General features: G+C 42.8%; 1 protein-coding gene across 1 annotated transcript; it reads left to right on the forward strand.

Annotated features, from left to right (window-relative positions):
• The first annotated feature begins 342 nt into the window (after positions 1–342).
• XPNPEP3 (X-prolyl aminopeptidase 3) lies at positions 343–17,886 on the forward strand. The gene is made up of 10 exons (XM_074902545.1): positions 343–441; positions 2,109–2,225; positions 4,710–5,117; positions 6,901–7,103; positions 7,955–8,017; positions 9,369–9,482; positions 11,903–11,988; positions 12,643–12,826; positions 14,322–14,442; positions 15,247–17,886. The coding sequence occupies exons 1-10, from the start codon at positions 381–383 to the stop codon at positions 15,411–15,413; spliced, it is 1,524 nt and encodes a 507-aa protein (XP_074758646.1). The 5' UTR covers positions 343–380; the 3' UTR covers positions 15,414–17,886.
• The last annotated feature ends 704 nt before the right edge of the window (positions 17,887–18,590 follow it).

Consider the following 18,590-nt stretch of genomic DNA (forward strand, 5'->3'; position numbering starts at 1 on the left):
GGGCCCGGCCACGCCCCACCGCCGCACAGCGGCGGGAACGTTCTAGAAGCGGCGGTGGCTGCCAGCGGCCTAGCCCTGCCAGGCGCAGCATCGCTCCCCCTCCGGTGTTGTCGCCCGCGCGCTCCCCTTCCCGCCGCCGGAGCCCCGCCGGGGCCCTCCTCGCGTTTCCCCTGTGGGCGAGACAGGCGGCCTCCACGGACGCCTAAGCCGGCGCGGCGCCGCTCATTGGCGGCGAGGAGAGGCGGGCGGTGCCGGGCGCTGGCGCCCGTTGATGGTGTCAGCGCCGGGCGCCGCAGCGGGGGAAGGCCCGTCCACGTGCGGGCCGCAGCGGGGGGGGGGGGGCGGGCCGGTGGGCCCCGCGCTAGCCGCGTCGCTCGGATATGTCGCGCCTTTCGGGCCGGAGGCTTGTAGCGGCGGTGAGGGGCTGGCGCGGCTTCTCAGGTCAGAGACTCCTCCCCCCACGCGCCTCGTTTCCCCTCAGCGGCGCAGCCCCGCTCGGGGCCGCCGGGCCCCGGCTCGAGTAACCGGCTGCCTGGGGCACGCTCAGCCTTCTCGCCGCTCGGAGCCTTTCCCTCTCCCCCGGCACCGTGGCGGCGCTCAGGGGTGGGCCAGCAGTGAGGCAGCCGCCCCCCCCGCGCGCGTCGGTTTAGCTGCGTGTGCGAGGGTCGTGGGAAGGCGACTCTCTCCGGCAGCCAAACTGGAGCCCCAATATAGCCGAATCTGAGGGAATGAACGGCTTGTTTGAAAAATAAAGCTAACGATGTGGAAAGCTCCTTGCTGTCTTCGAAATACTGCTTTATTTAATGCCTGTTGTGTTCTCTCGTCTCGTTGCAAGCTATTCTGTTTGTCTTACGTGTAGGTGGAGAAAAACAGTGAAAACACTCTTTTTAAACTGCACAAAAAGCTGTATTTATATCTCACTGTCTGCGTCTCCAGCCTGTTACTCAAGTCAGTCATCACATAGTCAATGCTTTATGTTAACAACTATCAGTTACATGCATAAGTAACCTTCAATTAGTGGCTAATCATACTGACTCCCACAGAAAATTCATGGTCCATATGTTTTGCTGTAAGTCTCTGAGTCTCGGATCCCTGAAAGGCAGGTAGCTGTTTTGCTTGTGTTGTGTTTGTCTATGCTAGTGAAGATTTGATTATCATTTGTTCTAAGGAATCCAGTGCCATGCTATAGCAGCATGAATTGATTTTGTAGTAGGCGCATAGTAAGCGACATAAAAGAACCAGTTTCCAAAACGTAAACTGGTGAATGTTGGGAAACTGATTACCATCTCCTTCCATGTGTCTGACGATTTGTATCTAGGCACATGTAATTCTTCAGCTGCAAAAGGCTGACTGCCTTTACCACAGTTGGTAAAGTGCGTGACAATGATATTTAATTTTAGATTTTGAATTAACATGTACACCCCAGCTCATAAATGCACACTTGTAATTCTCTTTAAAATGTGTCTGCTTTGGCTGTGTGTGGGTTTGGAAAAGGGATACATAACTGTATACTTTTGTGGAACTGTTTTCAATTTAGCTAATGCTACTGTCAAGTAAGTTAAATACATAAACAGGGACTCTGAGTATCTTTCATACAGAAAAAAAAATTGCACCACTGCAAAATTCTGTGGTGTTTTAGGTCGTCTTTGTGGCATTATTAGTAAAAGAAAAGAACTGGAAAGGACTTGAAAACTGTATAATTGTTCCATATGAGTGGTATTTTTGAAGACATAGTCAAGAAAAGACAATATACAGGTATTGTGCTTTAAGCCCTGCAGTGAGGGAAGACATGGAGGGAGAGCACCAAGTGTAGGAATCAGGCATGTGCAAACCAACATAGCTTTCTGGGTTTTCTTGCTGTATTGTCAGGTTTAGCATATGTTAATTTCTTTCCATCTGTTTTATTAATATTTGATGATTAGTCGAGTTGTGTGCGTGTTGTTTCATAAACTAATACGGTACACGACTAATTGAGAAGTTAAGGAGGGATATTTATGTCATATAAGCTGGGTGAATACTACTAAGAGTCAGATGACTGGAGTATAATTCTGCCATTTGCTAACTGGAAAGGTCTTTTGCCTTGACATGGTGCATTTCTTTTCCTCTAGTTTGCAAGTCATGTGCTCTCCGAAGATATTCCATCCAGCCTGCCCAGCAGAAGAAGATTCCAAACCGGTATTTGGGCCAGCCCAGCCCCTTTACACACCCACACCTTCTCAAACCAGGTTAGGTTCAGGTCCTGTATGAGCTGATCATTGGTATTCTTTCTTGCCTGTTTCTAAGATGTTTAGGACAGAGTATTGATTTGCTGTATCATACAGATGTCCATGATTTCAGATGTTTATGATTAACTTCATTAGGCAGTAATGGCAGTAATTATATTTAGTAGTTAATTACCTTGTCTGAGATTATACTGATTCAAAAAATAGGCTTCACATGTAAGATTTTTACCTTTTTCTCATGGAGTGCTTGGTGACCCTTGGGTACTGTAGACCTTTCATGAGCATCTTTGGGAGCTCACTGTCCTGCAAATACAATACAGTTTATATGAAGGGGGAGTCCTTTGTGCAAGCTGCTAGAATGCTTCATATCCAGTGTCTTGTGGGCCACAAAATAAAGGTGTCGTTCAGAAAAGAACATCAGGGAGAGGCTTACTGAGAGTTGGATGACACTCATCTGAAGAACATGATCTTTTCAGGAGAGTATTCAAACTGTGAGGAAAAGAAGAAGAAAAGACTTGAGACTCTAAAGCTAGAAGGCACCAATGAAAGAAGCGCTGAGGTTGCGCAGTGTTATGAGATCAATGAAAATGAGCATGTAGGAATGAGATGACCATGATTAAATCTAAAAAAAAAAAAAAGAAGTAAAAATACATTCAAGAATTTGTCCAGGAAGACATTCTGGTTCTGTGTTCTTTTTCCATAGATAGATATACAGAGAGAACAGATGACCATATAACCATGCACTTACATATTTAACTGTAAAATAGCTTGGGTCAGAAGGGACCTCAGGAAGTTATTAGGTCCACCCCTGCTCAAAGGTGAGCTAACTTCAATACTAGAGGTTGCTCAGGGCACTGATTAACAGCTCACAGTCAATGACGTTGACACTTTAAAAGTACTCACAGCTGAAACTGGAGATTGATTCTAGCTGCCTGTATCAATTTTCAGTTTAATGAAGGAGTGGTGTTTTCCTTAAAATAATACAACATTTTTTTATTGTGATTATTGTTTTAAAATGTAAATGCCTTTAAGGCAAAGAGAATTTCCAGGCCTTGCAGTCAGGAGACAAATGGGATTCCCATGTTCCACCCTACTGCAGCTTCTAAACTTCAGTGGACTGTTTGTGGTAGTTAGAAAGCTGACTGGAATGCAGAGGAGCATAGGAAATATGGGGCCAGATTATATTAAAACAGTTTATGTGTTCTCTGTCATTTCAAGATCTACAGAGTAAAACGAATTTGGTAGTTTTGGTTTTTTCTTAAAAAAACCCCCAACTTTTACACCAAATAGGTGTTGGGGATGTATGATGTTGAAAAGGCATAAAGTTTAATGCAAATACAACATATGTGACTTTCTTAAACTGTCTTTTGTCAAGGAAAACCATTCTGGATAGAACTTTCCCCTCCCACCCCACCCATGCAAGAATCCACTTACAGTACAAGTAATATTTCAGTTTTTATTCTAGAATTGTCACTGCATTGAAGAGGAAGAAAAGATTATGAAAGCAGAAGGTTAACAGTATGAAAATGCAATCTATGTTAAATTAGGGTTATTATCCAAAGTGCTGGTTAAGGTTTATGTATTACTTTAAATCAAAGTTAAGGAGTCTCACATTTTTAAAAATACATACTTAACCTGTTGTTGATTGTTCTTTCAACTTCAGTCTGGTTTTCATGAGTATCTTGATTGCTGTACTTCATATCCATGACTGGAGTGGTTTAGAATGTACTTTCATCTAAGAGATCATTTGTTTAGTTAGAGTCATTATAGTATTTAACTTTGGAAAATTTTGTATTGTTAATTATTGAGAAAAGCTACATCTGCCCTGCAGAAGATTCCTTCTCTTACTCAGAATCTGATGCCAGCGTGCAGTTCGTAGTTTGTTTCTGCCTGGAATCTTGTGACTGGTTAGACTCTCTGACCTCTGCATTTCTGCCTGATCTCCTAGTAGTGTAACACTCAATCCGCCCCTTATGGTTTAGAACTGCTTACTTTATGAGTTGACTTAGTGTGTATTTGAATAGACATTCTAGCTTTATCTGAGGAAATTAATGCTCAGCCTCAGGAGGTAATCTTCTGTTCAATGTCCACATGCTGTAAAACTCATCAGTTTTCAGCAGTCAAAGTCCAGTTTGCGTTGCCCCTTACCCTTTTTTTAGATGTCTTTCTGAAAACATCCATCTGTTTTGGATGTTTGACTAATTCTACCAGGTTTTTTTGATTTCTGTTTTTGCGCAGAAATACGTAACAGAAAATCCAATTTGTTAAATTTCTGTCTTTGCATGATGGAGGAGCAGATTGAGTAAGGATGTGCTATAGGGATGGAAGCTGAAGTGATGGATGAGAGAGCAATGGAAAGGCTAATGAGGGACCACAATGAAGCCATGCATATGAAAGCATCAAGGAGTAGGCGGAAATCGGGCATGTGACTAGTAAAATATCACAAGTGCCTTGAATTTCTCAATCTGATTTGTTTTGTATTTGTAGGAGAGGTAACTCCAGGACTGTCACAGGTGGAATATGCCCTTCGCCGACACAAACTGATGGCACTGATCCAGAAGGAAGCCCATGGCTGGGATGGATTGGACCACACAGTGATTCTGCTGTCCAACCCCACGTACTACATGAGCAATGACATCCCCTACGTTTTCCACCAGGACACTAACTTCCTGTATCTCTGTGGGTTCCAGGAGCCTGACAGCATCCTGGTGCTCCAGAGCATTCCTGGAAAAGCGCTACCCTCTCACAAATCCATACTTTTTGTGCCCCGGAGAGATCCAAGCCGAGAGCTGTGGGACGGGCCCAGATCAGGCACGGATGGAGCAATTGCTCTCACAGGAGTAGATGAAGCTTACACTATCGAGGAGTTCAGACCCTTGGTGGCCAAGCTGAAAGGTAACAAAAGATGGAGGGGAAATGAGAGGAGAGGCGGTTTGCAAGGTCTGAATGGTATGGATTTGGAAGGTGGTCTGTGACACCAGTTCAAGACTATCATGAACCTGGGGAGTTGCCGGGGGTGTGACGGTATGACAAAGACATTTGGAAATTCTTGTTAGCTTCTTGAGGGCCACCAATGGAATTGTAGTTTTGAAAGTAATAGTATTTCCTCCCCTCTGAATTTCTTGTGTACCCATGTGAATGCCAGCATGCACATCGGTGAAGTGTAAGGAACAGGATAAGCAAGAGAGCATCACAAAACGTTGCTGTTCTAGTCGTATCTTTTTGCAGACAGAGCCAGAACCAGATGAAGTATAGGAAACTTGAAGGTATTTTATTCATAATAGACCTGGAAAATGATCCACACAGGGAGATTGTTAGTTCACTCACCTTTTTTAGCTAGATGTTGACTTACTCTTGAAATATGAACACTGCTGTCCTTTAGACTTGTGCCTCTGCACCTAGTATCACCACGTAGCCTCAATATTTATAATCCAGGGTGAACTTGAATGCATTATAAAATGAAACCGAAGGCTTATGACAATATAAAAAGGGCAGGTGCTTGGCAGATCACACAAATAAATAGAGTGAGTTCAGGAGTCTTAAATACCACGTCATATTCTAGTTATTTTGTTTCAAAAAAGGATATATCGAAAGTAGAAAAGTCACAGAAAGGTCAACAAGGATGTTCAAAAGTATGGAGTGTGTGTGAGATACATGCTGGACAAAACCTGCTCAGTTTGAAAAAGGAAAAACAGAAAGTAAGGTATGAGAGATGTATGTGGTTATGGAAAGCACAGAGAGGATGAGTAAGAATGATTGCTATTTTTCATAATTTACAAACAAAGGGAACAGTGAATGAAATAATCACATGGCAGGTTTTGACATCTTTTAAGTTGTAAATCATTCATGGAAAGTTTGGAATGTCAAAAGTATAAATGGATTCAGAAAGTTTTAGTTGTGTGGGGGAGAGGTCCATGAAAAGCAGTTAATTGCTGTTATGAAGATGCAGCCTTGAAATGAAGAAACCAGAAGTGGGGAGGATGTGCTAAGGGAAATATTCTTTCATAAATGCCTTGTTTATTAGAGACTCTTTGTAAGCATCTGCTGATGGCTACTGTCACCAAAGGAGGAGGGCCTAGGTGGACATTAGCTGTGACTCAGCATGGCTTTTCTACTCATGCCCATTTAAAATGCTGTGTGGGGAGAATGTGAGTGCTAAGTCTGATGTTCTAAATACATTTCCACATAGGTAAATATGTTTGTCCTCAGTAAGTTCATCTTCTCTGAATGGCTGAAATAACCAGTTGTTCCCCAAAGATATTCTGAAGCATAGTTGATAATGAGCCCAATTCCATGTGATGGGTAAAAGGGAAATTGTCTTACAGCGTCAGGTGGGACAGGCTAAATGAGAGAACAGTTCAGAACATGCACCGCTGCAGTGCAATGGCTACTTAGCTTACACGAGCGCAACTTTGATCTGCAAACTCTGAATAGATCTGTGCAAGGCACATGTATTCAAGCTACATGCTATGAATTGGTAATCTTCCAGATTTTGAAGAGATTGCTAGTATCATGTAACAGTGGAAGTGTCTATGTGGTCTGTAAATGCAAATTCAGAGGAAATTAATTTCTCAAATATGCCAGCAGGTCTAGTTTAGGAGAAGCAAGGTTTGTTCAGTGTGGGGAGGATATTTCTAGCTTTATTTTCATCTGTGTCAGCTTTTGGTTTGTATTCCAGGTGAGTCAAACATTGTTTGGTACGACTTGACCAAACCAGTGCATACAGAGCTGCACTCTGACTACATGCAGCCCCTGGCTGAGATAAAAGCTCGGAACAAAAACCACATCCAGGGTATCCGACATCTGGTGCAAAACCTTCGGTTGATCAAATCTCCTGCAGAGATTGAAAGGATGAAGATAGCTGGACGGGTGACAGCAGAGGTATGGGGTCGTGTGCTCTGCAAATGAACCAGTGCATTCCTTTAAAGAAGAAAGGGAAGAGGGCTGTTGGTGGGGTGGCATGGGTTGGAAGGATAGCTTTGATCTAATCTGTTACTGAACTGCTGTATCTCAACCACTGGCTGGGCTCAGCTCCCTCCCCATGACAAAGAGAAACAGGAAGACTGCTTGGACTACCAGCTTCTCTCAATTAGTGTAACTCTAGCAAAGACAAGCCAGCAGCTGTTCAACTTTGTTTAAGAGCAATATCTATTCAGGAATAGGGGCCTCTTCACTCTCTTCCCAGCTTCTCCTCTTCTTCCCTACGCCATTTTCTTCCTGTTGATTTTGAGGAAACAGGATTTTTGTGAACACATTGCCTGTGTATGTCTCCGTATTCCCACTTTTCTCTCAAATGCCATTTGAACTCATTGGCCAGTTTTAAACAAATCTGACAGATACCTCAAATGCAATTATGTTTGTAAGTATTATTAAAATAACCAAATAGAAGAGAGAGGCACAGCTTGTCCTTCTCTGAAAGAAAAGCTGCATAAGGCACTCATAGTGAGGGAATCCATAGGTGAGACAACTTGTAAAATGCCAACCTATGGGATCAGCTTCAATCATCTAATCCTTTTTCGAAAACCACAGTCAGCCCCTAAATACAGTTTCACAGGGAACAGAGCTTAATTAGTTCTAGTCTTGACCACACTCTGCATTTTCAGCTGCCTCTGGTTCCTGTGTTCTGACCCAGCTGTTTTTAGGCCTTTCTCAAAAGACAGCAGGTAAAAAAAAAAATAACTTCCCTCAAGTTCAGGCTCCTTTACTAACTGAAAGGTCCTTCTTTTTCATAGGCTTTCATGGAGACCATGTTTGCCAGCAAATCCCCAGTGGATGAAGCCTTTCTGTATGCAAAGGTGAGTACTTCATGGTTGCAGGTGCGATGAAGGGTTGGATGTTGTTTATCCTTCCAGGAGACTAGAAGTGTCAGATCTCTATCACGTGCCTCCCACTGTAGCAGATTTGTCCTTTACCCAACTCTTGTAGTTCTATGACACACAGAAAACTCAGTGCGAGGAATTCTTCAGCCGCACTTTCCGTACTCTTATTGAAGGAATAGTGATTGTCTTAAGTTTATCTGCTATTGATGTCTTTTTCTACTGTCGTTACATACAAAACCTGTGAAACAGAGACATAGTTGTTGTCTTATCCTATAATACAGTTCTGTTGTACAGAATGTAAGTAGTTATAACACCTATTTGTAAAGCCTGCTTCTCTTGACTCTAGCCTCCTACTACATCAGATTACCACAGCTGTCTTGAAGCAGTGTAGATGCCTCTCAGTTACAAAATAAGGACTTACTGGCCTGCGCATTTGGTAAGGAATTTTGTAAGGAATTGCTGCAAGATGCCTGTTTGAGAAACGTCAGCAGGATTTGACACTCTGTTATAACATAGATGGGCCTGTGCTGACATGGCACTGAGTACAAGTACTGACTTGTAAAGGAAATTATTTTAATTAAAGTGTATTTTACAGATCAAATTTTGACTCCAGATCAGGATCATAAAACCTACTACGTGTAGGCATCTTGGAGTGTTCTGTCCCATGTGATTTTGGTAATTATAGAGAAGACATGTTATTAAAATATTGAGAATATAGATGGTCTTTATAGATACAAGTTTATTCATTTTCATGCTTTCATCAGGTTCACCACACAAGAAAGGTAAAGATCTTGAGGCTTACAGTGCCTTTTTTTTTTTTTGTCCCTCGGACATCAAGGTAGTGCCTGCTTTCTGACCTTTGTAGTTCAAAGAGTCATGAAAAGAGATACTGCTGTAAATATGCTGGTACTTTGTAATTTTAAAAGACAACAGCAAAAAATGACTGCTGTCATGCTAACATTTAGGATCTTTGAAAATTCACAAAGTTGTATGGCACCTAAGAGCATTACTTTATATAAAAACGAATCCTCACCTGGACTTAATGACAACAGAATGGATGTTTGATAAGGTATTGAACAGCTTGCACCAGAAAGAGCTTCCATGAGACCAGATGCAAACTTAAAACACTCTCTTGAAGAGCAGATAGTTTTGTATTTTTTTCTCCAAGTGTTCTTGGAAAACCTTCAATGCTGCTTTCATTTAGCGAACTCACTTTTTGTTGTACAAATTAAGAAAACAGTTGCAGGACATGAATTATGATAGCCTCATGGCAGTTAATCACCTGAATCAGCACTAACGGACTCCTCCTCTCTGAATGTTATTTCAGTTTGAATTTGAGTGCCGGGCTCGTGGTGCTGACATCTTGGCATACCCCCCTGTTGTTGCTGGTGGCAACAGATCAAACACTTTGCACTATGTGAAGAACAATCAGCTCATCAAGGTAAACCATATGTTGTCCAGTAACTTAAAATGCAGTGCTGTGGCACACTGTCCCCATATGTATCCTCTAGCTGCTCTTGTTTTCACTGACCAGATCAAACTCTTAAATATGTATTTTCAAGTGAGCGGGGAAAGGAATCCTGCCCTGATTAGTTTTACAGTCAGTGACAGATTAATTTCTCTCTGTCTAGTCTCTTTCTCTCCTCTTTGCACTTGCTGCAGAACAGTGGAAGGACTTGCAAACAACTTCATTTAGCAAGCATGTCTGCTCCCACACTGTGTGCAGCAGTGTGCAGTGCTGGGTGAGTTGCTAGCCTCACAAAAGCGAGAGACCACCGCAGCAGGCGGAATGAAGGCACTGTGGGAGGCCTTCTGCTGTCACTTGTGTTGTTTGGCCTTGCTTTGCAACATAAGGTGCAATAGTGTGTTCCTGCTCTGGCGAAGCTGAAAAGGGTTTTGAAGTCCATGTAGGCCAGCAAAGCAGGGAAGGGGAACAAGGAGGAAAAGGATGAGCATTAAATGTTGAGAGGTGGATTAGATGCCTGTAGGCAAATTAATGTGTCTTGTTTTATTTTGAAGATTCATATTATTGAATTGAACCCTCTCCAGCTTTCCTGACAATACACCTTTAGATTCAGATAAGTATTTTCAGAAGTGGTATTCCCCCACTGCTCTACTCATGATTCACTTTTCAGAGTAGCATATTTTTCCTCTGTCTTAATGCAGGATGAAAGTTTCCACTAGCATTGTCTTTTCTTGAAGCTTGCATGCTAGCAGACCTTGAAATGATCTGCAGAGACAGACATACAAAAGATATGACAGGCTGCTTTTGGCAGAAAGAAGCCTCCTTTGTTGTACTGTCATCCAAGGTCAGGCATGCTCATGTTAGCAAAGTCCAGTTGCTTCTGTTAAAATTGTTCAGTTAAATGACTGTCACTTGTTTTTCCCAAACTGTTAAGTATGAGGTTAAACCCATAAACTTGACTCTTTCTTTTCCTTTGTGTGCTACTTCCTGCAGATCTTGTTGCTATATAGGCATCTGAAGGCTGCTTATGGCCTCATGTGGTCTTCATTCAGTCCACCACTCAGTGGACTCAGCTTTAAAGAAAGAGGACAAGATGCATGACGATAAGGCACTTACTGGACAATCAAACCACAGGCGGAATTCCCTTAGCCAATAAATTGTTACTTAGTTTGTTTAATTGCTTGGAAGAGGGCAGGTGCTATAATTTCATATTTTACTTAAAGAATTGAAACAGCTATTCAGAAAAAGTTAAAAATACAATTGAAATGGATAGTTAGTTAATCGCCTGTGTATTTAGTGGGGTAGTGAGATCTGCTCACTGCGAGTTTATCTACTGTGTAAGTGTTTGTGGCACTTAACTGTACATATTGATAGTAGCTAGCAATGGAAGTACTGCTAGCAGTGAAATTTTACTGCTTACTTTTTCCCTTAATACGCTAGAATTATTCCTTGTCATTCCAAATCATGGCTGCTGGCACAGTCACGGATCTGTGGAGTGAATCTCTGTAAAAGGCCTTGGATTACTTGTAGTGTAAATCCATAGAGAATTTAATCCAAACTTTTCACAGATCTCACTGCTCTATTTGTGTTTAGCCCCTTTAAAGAGGGAAGGCAAAGCAGTGATTTTGTTCTGGCCCGTTGTCTTTTTTGTAGATGTGCAGTCTGGCACTGGCTTTTTGGAAGATGTGCAGTCAGTGATTTAATTGACATGGAACAGTTTTTGACTTGACTGAAGTGAATTGGAGGTTCAGATCTCCAAATTTTTTTTCTTCAACACCAGCTAGATTCAGAAGTGTATCTCAGAGCAGTCAAGAAAGTCCTAGAAGAGAACAGGGAAGATGGTACAAGCTATTCAGTGGTGCATTTACAGTAGTGATACACTGCCAAAGAAGTGATTTTGCTGGGTCCTCCTACCTTGTGACAAGGCTAAATATTTAACTGTTAGTGTTCTTGTGGGTAGCTCAGAAATCTATGTGCTTTTTGCGAAACCCTTCTGTCTCAGTCACTATCAGAGAACTTCTAGTGAAAGGAGTCACTGATATAATTTGCTGGAGTAAGTGATCCAGATGTGAATGGGACTTGATGCCTCTGAGCCCAGAATAGTTCAAGGAAAATGTCTTTTTTTTACTCCAAAGTGTTTGGAAATCAGCATGTTAAGAGTTCAGGCTGTAGACAAGCCTAACAGTCAGAGACTACCTTGCAGAGAAACAATCCAACTGGAATAGCCTATTTATAAACAGTAGCACCTGGGGTGTTGTTCTGCAGAAAGAATTCACATCTTTGCAGCTGCTTTGCAGAAATAAATACATAATCTCCTTTCCTGCTGTCAGACAGAAAAATCAATTGAGTTAATAGCTGGACTGACTGACAGGGCATTTTTTCCTGTTATTCTCCAGGATGGTGAACTGGTCTTGCTAGACGGTGGATGTGAGTCTTCCTGCTACGTAAGTGACATCACACGTACCTGGCCCGTCAATGGAAGGTATGCTGCAATAAGGCTGCTTTGAAGAACTTTGAGAAGCTCTTAAATAATTGATGGATTGAGTGTATGTGTGTTTAATCTCTGAGAGTAGTTTTTAACGTGTCCCGTTCTGTGGTTCTTCATAGTAATCAAATTATGTAAGCTTCTCACACTGAAAGATTAGTTGTATTCCCCCCTGCCTCATTAATTACTGCATGAATATGTGTGATTACTGCTATTTTTGGCTATTACAGCATGCTTAAAGTGCAGAGAGGGCATTTGTGTATTGAGCTGTGACTGACTCTGTGTAAGAAAACAGGAGTTTAGTTGACCTGTACATGGCTCTGTCAGTTGTGAATTCACTGGTGTAGTGTCCCTGTGGTTGTGTGTTTGATTTCCTGTATGTTTTGGCTCAAGTGCATTCTTTTTCCTGCAGTAACTTTGCCTTACTTTGCTTCAGAGTTAGCTTGTCAGATGAGAAACCCTGCCCTCTACCCAGTGTATTGAAGGGCATGTTGCAGTGATGCCTTGTCTGGCATTTCATGTAAGGAGCCAGTTGCTTTCCCTTCTGACTTACCCTGCTCCAACACTGAAATGAATTTGTCCCCAAAAAAGGTTCTTGTTAGAGGTTTCATTGTGAGAAATATCCTTGTTCCTTTTCTCAATGTTTTTCAGGTTTACCAAACCCCAAGCAGAACTATATCAGGCTGTCCTGGATATCCAGAAGTCCTGCCTGAGCCTCTGCTCCCCAGGCATGAGTCTAGAAAATATCTACAGCCTCATGTTGAGCCTTATTGGACAGAAACTGAAAGAACTGGGGATTCTAAAGAGCAGCAGCACTGAGAGTCACTTCTTCAAGGTACTTGGTTTTTTTACCCAGCTTCCCCCTACTAGGCCTGACTGTTTTCTCCTTGGGTTATATTAGTGGCTTTAGTTTGGTTCAGGAGTGTGCTTTTGAGATGTATCTTCTCATTGTCACCATGCACAGTGCTTTAATTCATCTTGTGGGCTGGTCTCAGCACAGGACTGGATTTCTTTTCGACAAGGCTAAACTTGAAGATATGTTTCAACCATTTAGCGCACAAGTGGGTCTGAAGTAACCCCCTAGTCTTATACGTACACAGTGTGAATATTTGTTCCTCAGCACTTGCTATTTCACTCTGCGATCTGTTACCAGTGGTCTGCACTATTTTTTAGTGTAGATGCAGCTTTAGAGTACAGACAGTCTGAAGGGACCTGCAGAGACATTGGCACTAACACAAAATTCTGGGTCCAGACCTGGCTGCAGGCTGTCATAGTTTTCTGATCTATTTAACATAGCATAAATCTGCAGTGTCACCAAAAGATGCAGCCCATTCTTCTCCATCATTCCACCTGCTGCCTGTTCTGCATCATTTTGTGTCAGTATTGGGATTCACAGAGCTACCTGGTGAACAAGACTGGGAAACTGGTCTGCTTTAGAGCTGAACCTGCAGATAAAAGAGGATTGATTTGCAGTTAGAGAAGTTTATCCAGTCTCACTCACTGTAAACCTGCATAATTGCTGATGCCAGTGCAAGGAAGATGGAGGAACCAAGTGATGGAACTACCCCTTCAGCAGCAGGACAGATGTGTGCCAGGTTAATTGTCCTACAGTGTCAGTGCAGTAACAGCACGAGTTCTCGCCTGTGAAAGGAGGCTAGCATGCCAGTTTCTCTCGGCAGGCGGCAGCACAGCCAGATGAGACCAGCGTCTGCAGCTCAGTACTCAGTAAATGTGAGGAGCGTGGGTCAGAGGAGGAATTAGCTCTTTGATTCCTGCTGTCAGGGAGCTCCCCTCTGGAGGGAGGGGGATTAGGATGATGCGGGGCGGAGACAGTGTCAGTACCCTGTAGAGGCGGATTAAAATTCTGCTGTAGCTGCTGAGTGAAATCGGCACAGCATTCACTCTGTCATTCATAGGAGACCCCTTTGCCACATCACGCAGCAGCTGCTTCTGGTTGTCAGGGTCTTCTGATGGGAGCAATGCAGGGCTTGGATGGTTAAGGGATGGAAAGGTTTGGGGCAGCAAAGCTCAGTGAGCTGAAGACTAAATTCTTGCCTGACATACTGAGGTGGTGATGGGCTTAGGCTGTTCTTTTAAGTGAGGGGGAAAGGCAGTCTGCAATGTGCTCATAATAGGCACCTGCTATGGGTGGGTTTTGAGGGCCTTCCAGTTCTGGTAAATGGAAGACAGCCCCTGGTGACCTAGTCATGGCAGTAAGGTCACTAGTTAAGGATGTAACTATTATGTCTTTTCTCTCCATCTTTTGTATTGGAACAAGAGGTTGGGCTGGGTTTAACTGCCTCCATGACACTTGTTTTGTCTTCTGCTAGGCTGTTCGGAAGTACTGCCCACATCATGTGGGCCATTACCTGGGCATGGATGTTCATGATACCCCAGATATATCCCGATCGCTCCCGCTCCAGCCAGGCATGGTGATAACCATTGAACCAGGTAAAAAGCGATGCAGTCAGTGGTGAACAAAACCATGCCAACACTGAGGATAACAGTATTGCTTTGAGTAGTAAGTTGATCCCTCAGACCAAAGCATTCAGGTCCTTTCCGGTGAAATTAAAAATGATTACAGTATTAGAAGACCTTATTTCCCTCCCAGACACAACCAAGGTAATAAATTGTGAGAGTAAACTCTCAGAAAGTGTCTGTGCAGCAGAAGGCAAAGTACTATAGACCTCAGACTGCTACTGTTTGACCCACAGCAGCGCAGGTCAATTGCAGTACAGAGAAGCAGGCTGAATTCACTTGTGCTGTGTTCTGTGTTACTGTGACTAAACTACTACCAGTCACTGGTAGTGTAAGTCTCAAGCAATGCAGTCTGCAATTACAGGCATTTGCAACTTAGCTTTGCAAATTAGGCTTTTCACTATGAATCTTTCTTTCTTAGAGCTGTCAGCTGGAAACTGATATTTAATGCTTGGCTTTTCTCTCTCTCTATTCAGAACATTGTTAAAATCATCCTTGTGAATATAGCATTGAGAGCAAGAAGTGCAGAAAGGCCAGCTGTAATTGTGGAGGCTTTTATTAACATGCTAGTGTCTGTAGGCACTAAGGAAGACTTCCCTTTCTTTGCCCACCAACTGCCATGAATGAGGGGAAAGAGTAGCTTTCCTTATTAAAAAATTTCAGGATCAAACTCATGTTATGTTGCTGAAAATCTTATCTTGCTCTCATGGTGGTGCAGTATGGGAAAGGAGATGTTCTGCAGAGTGTTGTATTTTTTAATTCCCTTCCATCTTTCAGGCATTTATATCCCTGAGGATGATGTGAGTGCCCCAGAGAGGTTTCGTGGCATTGGTGTGCGCATTGAGGATGATGTTGTGATAACAGAGGATGCACCACTCATTTTGTCTGCTGACTGTCCCAAGGAGATCTACCACATCGAGCAGATCTGTGGCCGCAGCTTATGATGCCCCTTCTCCGCCTCTTGCATCCTCCTCAGGAGACACAGCCCTCCAGGGGTGCAGATCCCTGTAGATGACTGTAGTTGTCAAGTGATGGAGGGTGTGGAGAGTTGATGGCTGTTTCCAAGACTGGGCTGAGAAGTGGAATGCAAAAGGCTTGGTACTGAGGGATGAGAAAGCATAGCAACCTCTTCTGTGTGCATTTTGCTTCTGATTTGATCAGTGCTGATGTTGAGTTGTTGTAGGACATGGGGGTGGATTCATCCCTCTGTTTTGTGGATCCATCTGTTCTGGTGCCCTTGGAGAGATGCATTTTGTCAGTGCCACCAGCAGGACTTCTGCCTGGTCCCTCTCCAGATGCATAGGTGCAACTGCTGAGACCAGGGTCCCATTTTTTCCCTTTAGCAGTAGTTTCACAACAGTTAGATTTAAAAAATGAAGCATTGATAAATGCTAGTTAGGGGGAATAAAGTGTGTCAGACAGCTTTGATTTTTATAGAGCCCTGAAAGGAGGCGTTTTGGTAGTCAGGAAGATGGGTTTAGTTAAGAGGTAGTTTAATCTGAAGCCTGGGAAGAACACTTCTGGTATTTTAAGGATAAGGATGTGATTTAGCCTTGTTCAGGCATATGCAGAATAGGCCAACAATAGGGAAAAACATCTCATATGGTCTTTCAGCTTAGTGTAGTGTTTGGCAATTTCAGAAGGGATAAATAGGGCTCAGGAGGTTGGACATAGCCATTCTTGCTGTCTTCCATATTCCCTTCTTTTTGTCCCAGATGTCCCTTACAGTCTCCTGTTCTGAGCCCACCTCTATCCTGGGAAGTAGGGCCATGTTGGCTGTACTGGACTCCACTGGTGAGCTGCTGGCTGGCACCTAGATGTGAGGTGTCTTATTCTGGGACAGTCACAGCACCTTTCTGGTTTATGCTGTAAGTGCCAGCAACTTCAGCAATGCATTTTTGAAGAGTCTACCCTTTGACGAGTCTTGCAGCTTTTATATGGAATCTAAGGTAATTCAAGTTTTGAAAACACTGAGGGCTTGATCACAGCTGCCTTGTGGGTTTTGCCAAGTGCAGTCAGTAACTAATGCACTGTGATAATATTTTTGAGGTAGCTGCAAATGTGGTTAGGGGCTATGATGGACGAGGAGTAAAGAGAAGAGTTGTCTTCCCTCAACATCAGCCTACCACTCAGGCCATTGTATGCAGTAGTAAATACACCTACTAGAGGCAAACATGTTGTCTGTGTATTTACTGAAAATGTTTTGACAATCAGCTGTTTAACATGTCTGAAAAATGGCTCTCATCAGTGCACCTCCTGTTATTTATGCTTGCTGTTGCATCACATCATCTTACTTCCTTTCTGATGGTACCTTTCAGTATTTTTCATCTGTTATCCTCAGTCCTCCCCTCCCCCCCACTATAATGTCACTGCTTTCTAATCAATGTCACTGCCTCATCTCCAGTTTGTCATAATTTCCCACAGTGGATGTTGTCAGAACCATGTTGGGGAGGTAGTCAGGGTTCCTGAGTTCAACCTCTGGATCTGTTGCTGTGTAACCTCTAGCAAAATCTGCTCTTTTTTTTTTCTTCTTTTTTCCTTTCCATTTCACTTAGTGAAGGCCAAATGGACAGTGTTTTGCATCTGTCACTGCTTTTAATGGGAGCTGGGTGCATGCACTGTGGTTTGAATTTGGCACTTGAAAGGCAGCCAAGACATGCCATAATTTTATTTTTTAAACAGGACAAAAGGTAAATTCTTTTCTAGAGTTTAGTGTATCGAGTTTCAACTATTTCAAAGAATCTGCTAACCTTTGATAGAAGCCCTTGTTACATGCTCATGCGTTACAGTGATATGCACAATGTAAATTGTTAGAAGGAAAGCTTGTTAAGTGTGGACACAGAATTGATGAATGATTTTTATGTTATTCTGATCTGTAACTTGTTCTGATTACACCTGTTAGAGCCATGTCAGCTGGGACAAATCTTGAATTTTGGAACTATGTAAGCAGCTTAAAATTACATTAACCTGAGAGCTAAACGTGTGTGCTGATCTGCACAACTGCTTGTGTACCTAACAGAGTTAATGATTGTACTTACTGTAAATAAGCCTTTGAAATACATATTAAAAAGTTATTTTTAAAATAAAACTATTTGTAGACAGTCATTTCTTGGGCCATCCAGTTGCATGGCTGTTGAGGAGATACAAGCACCTCCAGAAAGAGCATTGTTTTTCAGGAAGATTTATAAATTATCTGTAACCTATCTTGGACATGAAATAACATTGCCAAATGTAGGCACACACTAATTCCTACTCCTCTCAGGAAAATCCTGCAAGTTGCAAACACCAGTAGATCTTAAGGACGTTGCAGATGAATATTTCTGTCAGTGAAGAAGTGTTTGTGACTCTGCTGAATGGGGAGTAATGGGTCTGCCAGGGCTGCTGTGCTCCACCATGCTGAGTGTGTCAGAATTAGGCTGTGCATTGCACCATCTTCTGTAATTTTTGTACGGTGTTCAGCCACAGTTTCTTCAGCATAAACTGCTGCTAATGTTTTAAGTCTGTTGTTCCATGTAAAGAAGAGTGCGTTCTGCAGAATGTATTAAATTTGAGTCTTACCAACCTACATTTTTGAAGGCCTTTTCTCACTTGTTGTAGAGGTGGATAATCAGCGTATCATCTGTGACCTACACACATGCTGCAGTGTCCCTTGAATACAACCAAATCCATGAACATTTTACATGACCTTCATCAAGAAACTTTAAAGAATCCCTTCTCCAGCTGCTATGGTGTACCTCCATAATGGCTTGTCCCATACTGCCAGGTTGACAGTCTCTCTGCCACAGAAAAGCTCCCTTGCTCCAGCCACTTGGGTGCAGGAGCAGCTCTCAGTGGCAGCACAAATTGCCAGCTGCTTTGATGGTGTTAGTGGGATCACTGGAAGTGAAAGAGAAATTGAGGTATATTCACTTGGGGAGAGATTTTATTGCTACTATGGCACAGGTCTCAAGGGCATCAGAGTGTGAGAGAAAATGAGAGCCAACCATCCCTATAGAGAAGCTGCTTTGCTTTTAGCGGAAACCCAGGAGGCTTTTCTTGGCATTCCCATTTCACCTTCTACCAGGGGCCTGCCTTGTCTTTCAGAGAACTAGTTAGTAGTAAAGTCCTGTTAAAGTACAGTC

Source organism: Athene noctua, chromosome 3 (genome assembly GCF_965140245.1).
Source record: "Athene noctua chromosome 3, bAthNoc1.hap1.1, whole genome shotgun sequence".
Lineage (NCBI taxonomy): Eukaryota > Metazoa > Chordata > Aves > Strigiformes > Strigidae > Athene > Athene noctua.

Excerpts from the sequence above, each read along its gene's own strand:
- XPNPEP3 (XM_074902545.1), top strand. The coding sequence starts at position 381 with ATGTCGCGCCTTTCGGGCCGGAGGCTTGTAGCGGCGGTGAGGGGCTGG. Across the intron at positions 8,018-9,368 it reads AAGCCTTTCTGTATGCAAAG|TTTGAATTTGAGTGCCGGGC; the intron begins GTGAGTACTTCA and ends ATGTTATTTCAG. Across the intron at positions 9,483-11,902 it reads AGAACAATCAGCTCATCAAG|GATGGTGAACTGGTCTTGCT; the intron begins GTAAACCATATG and ends GTTATTCTCCAG.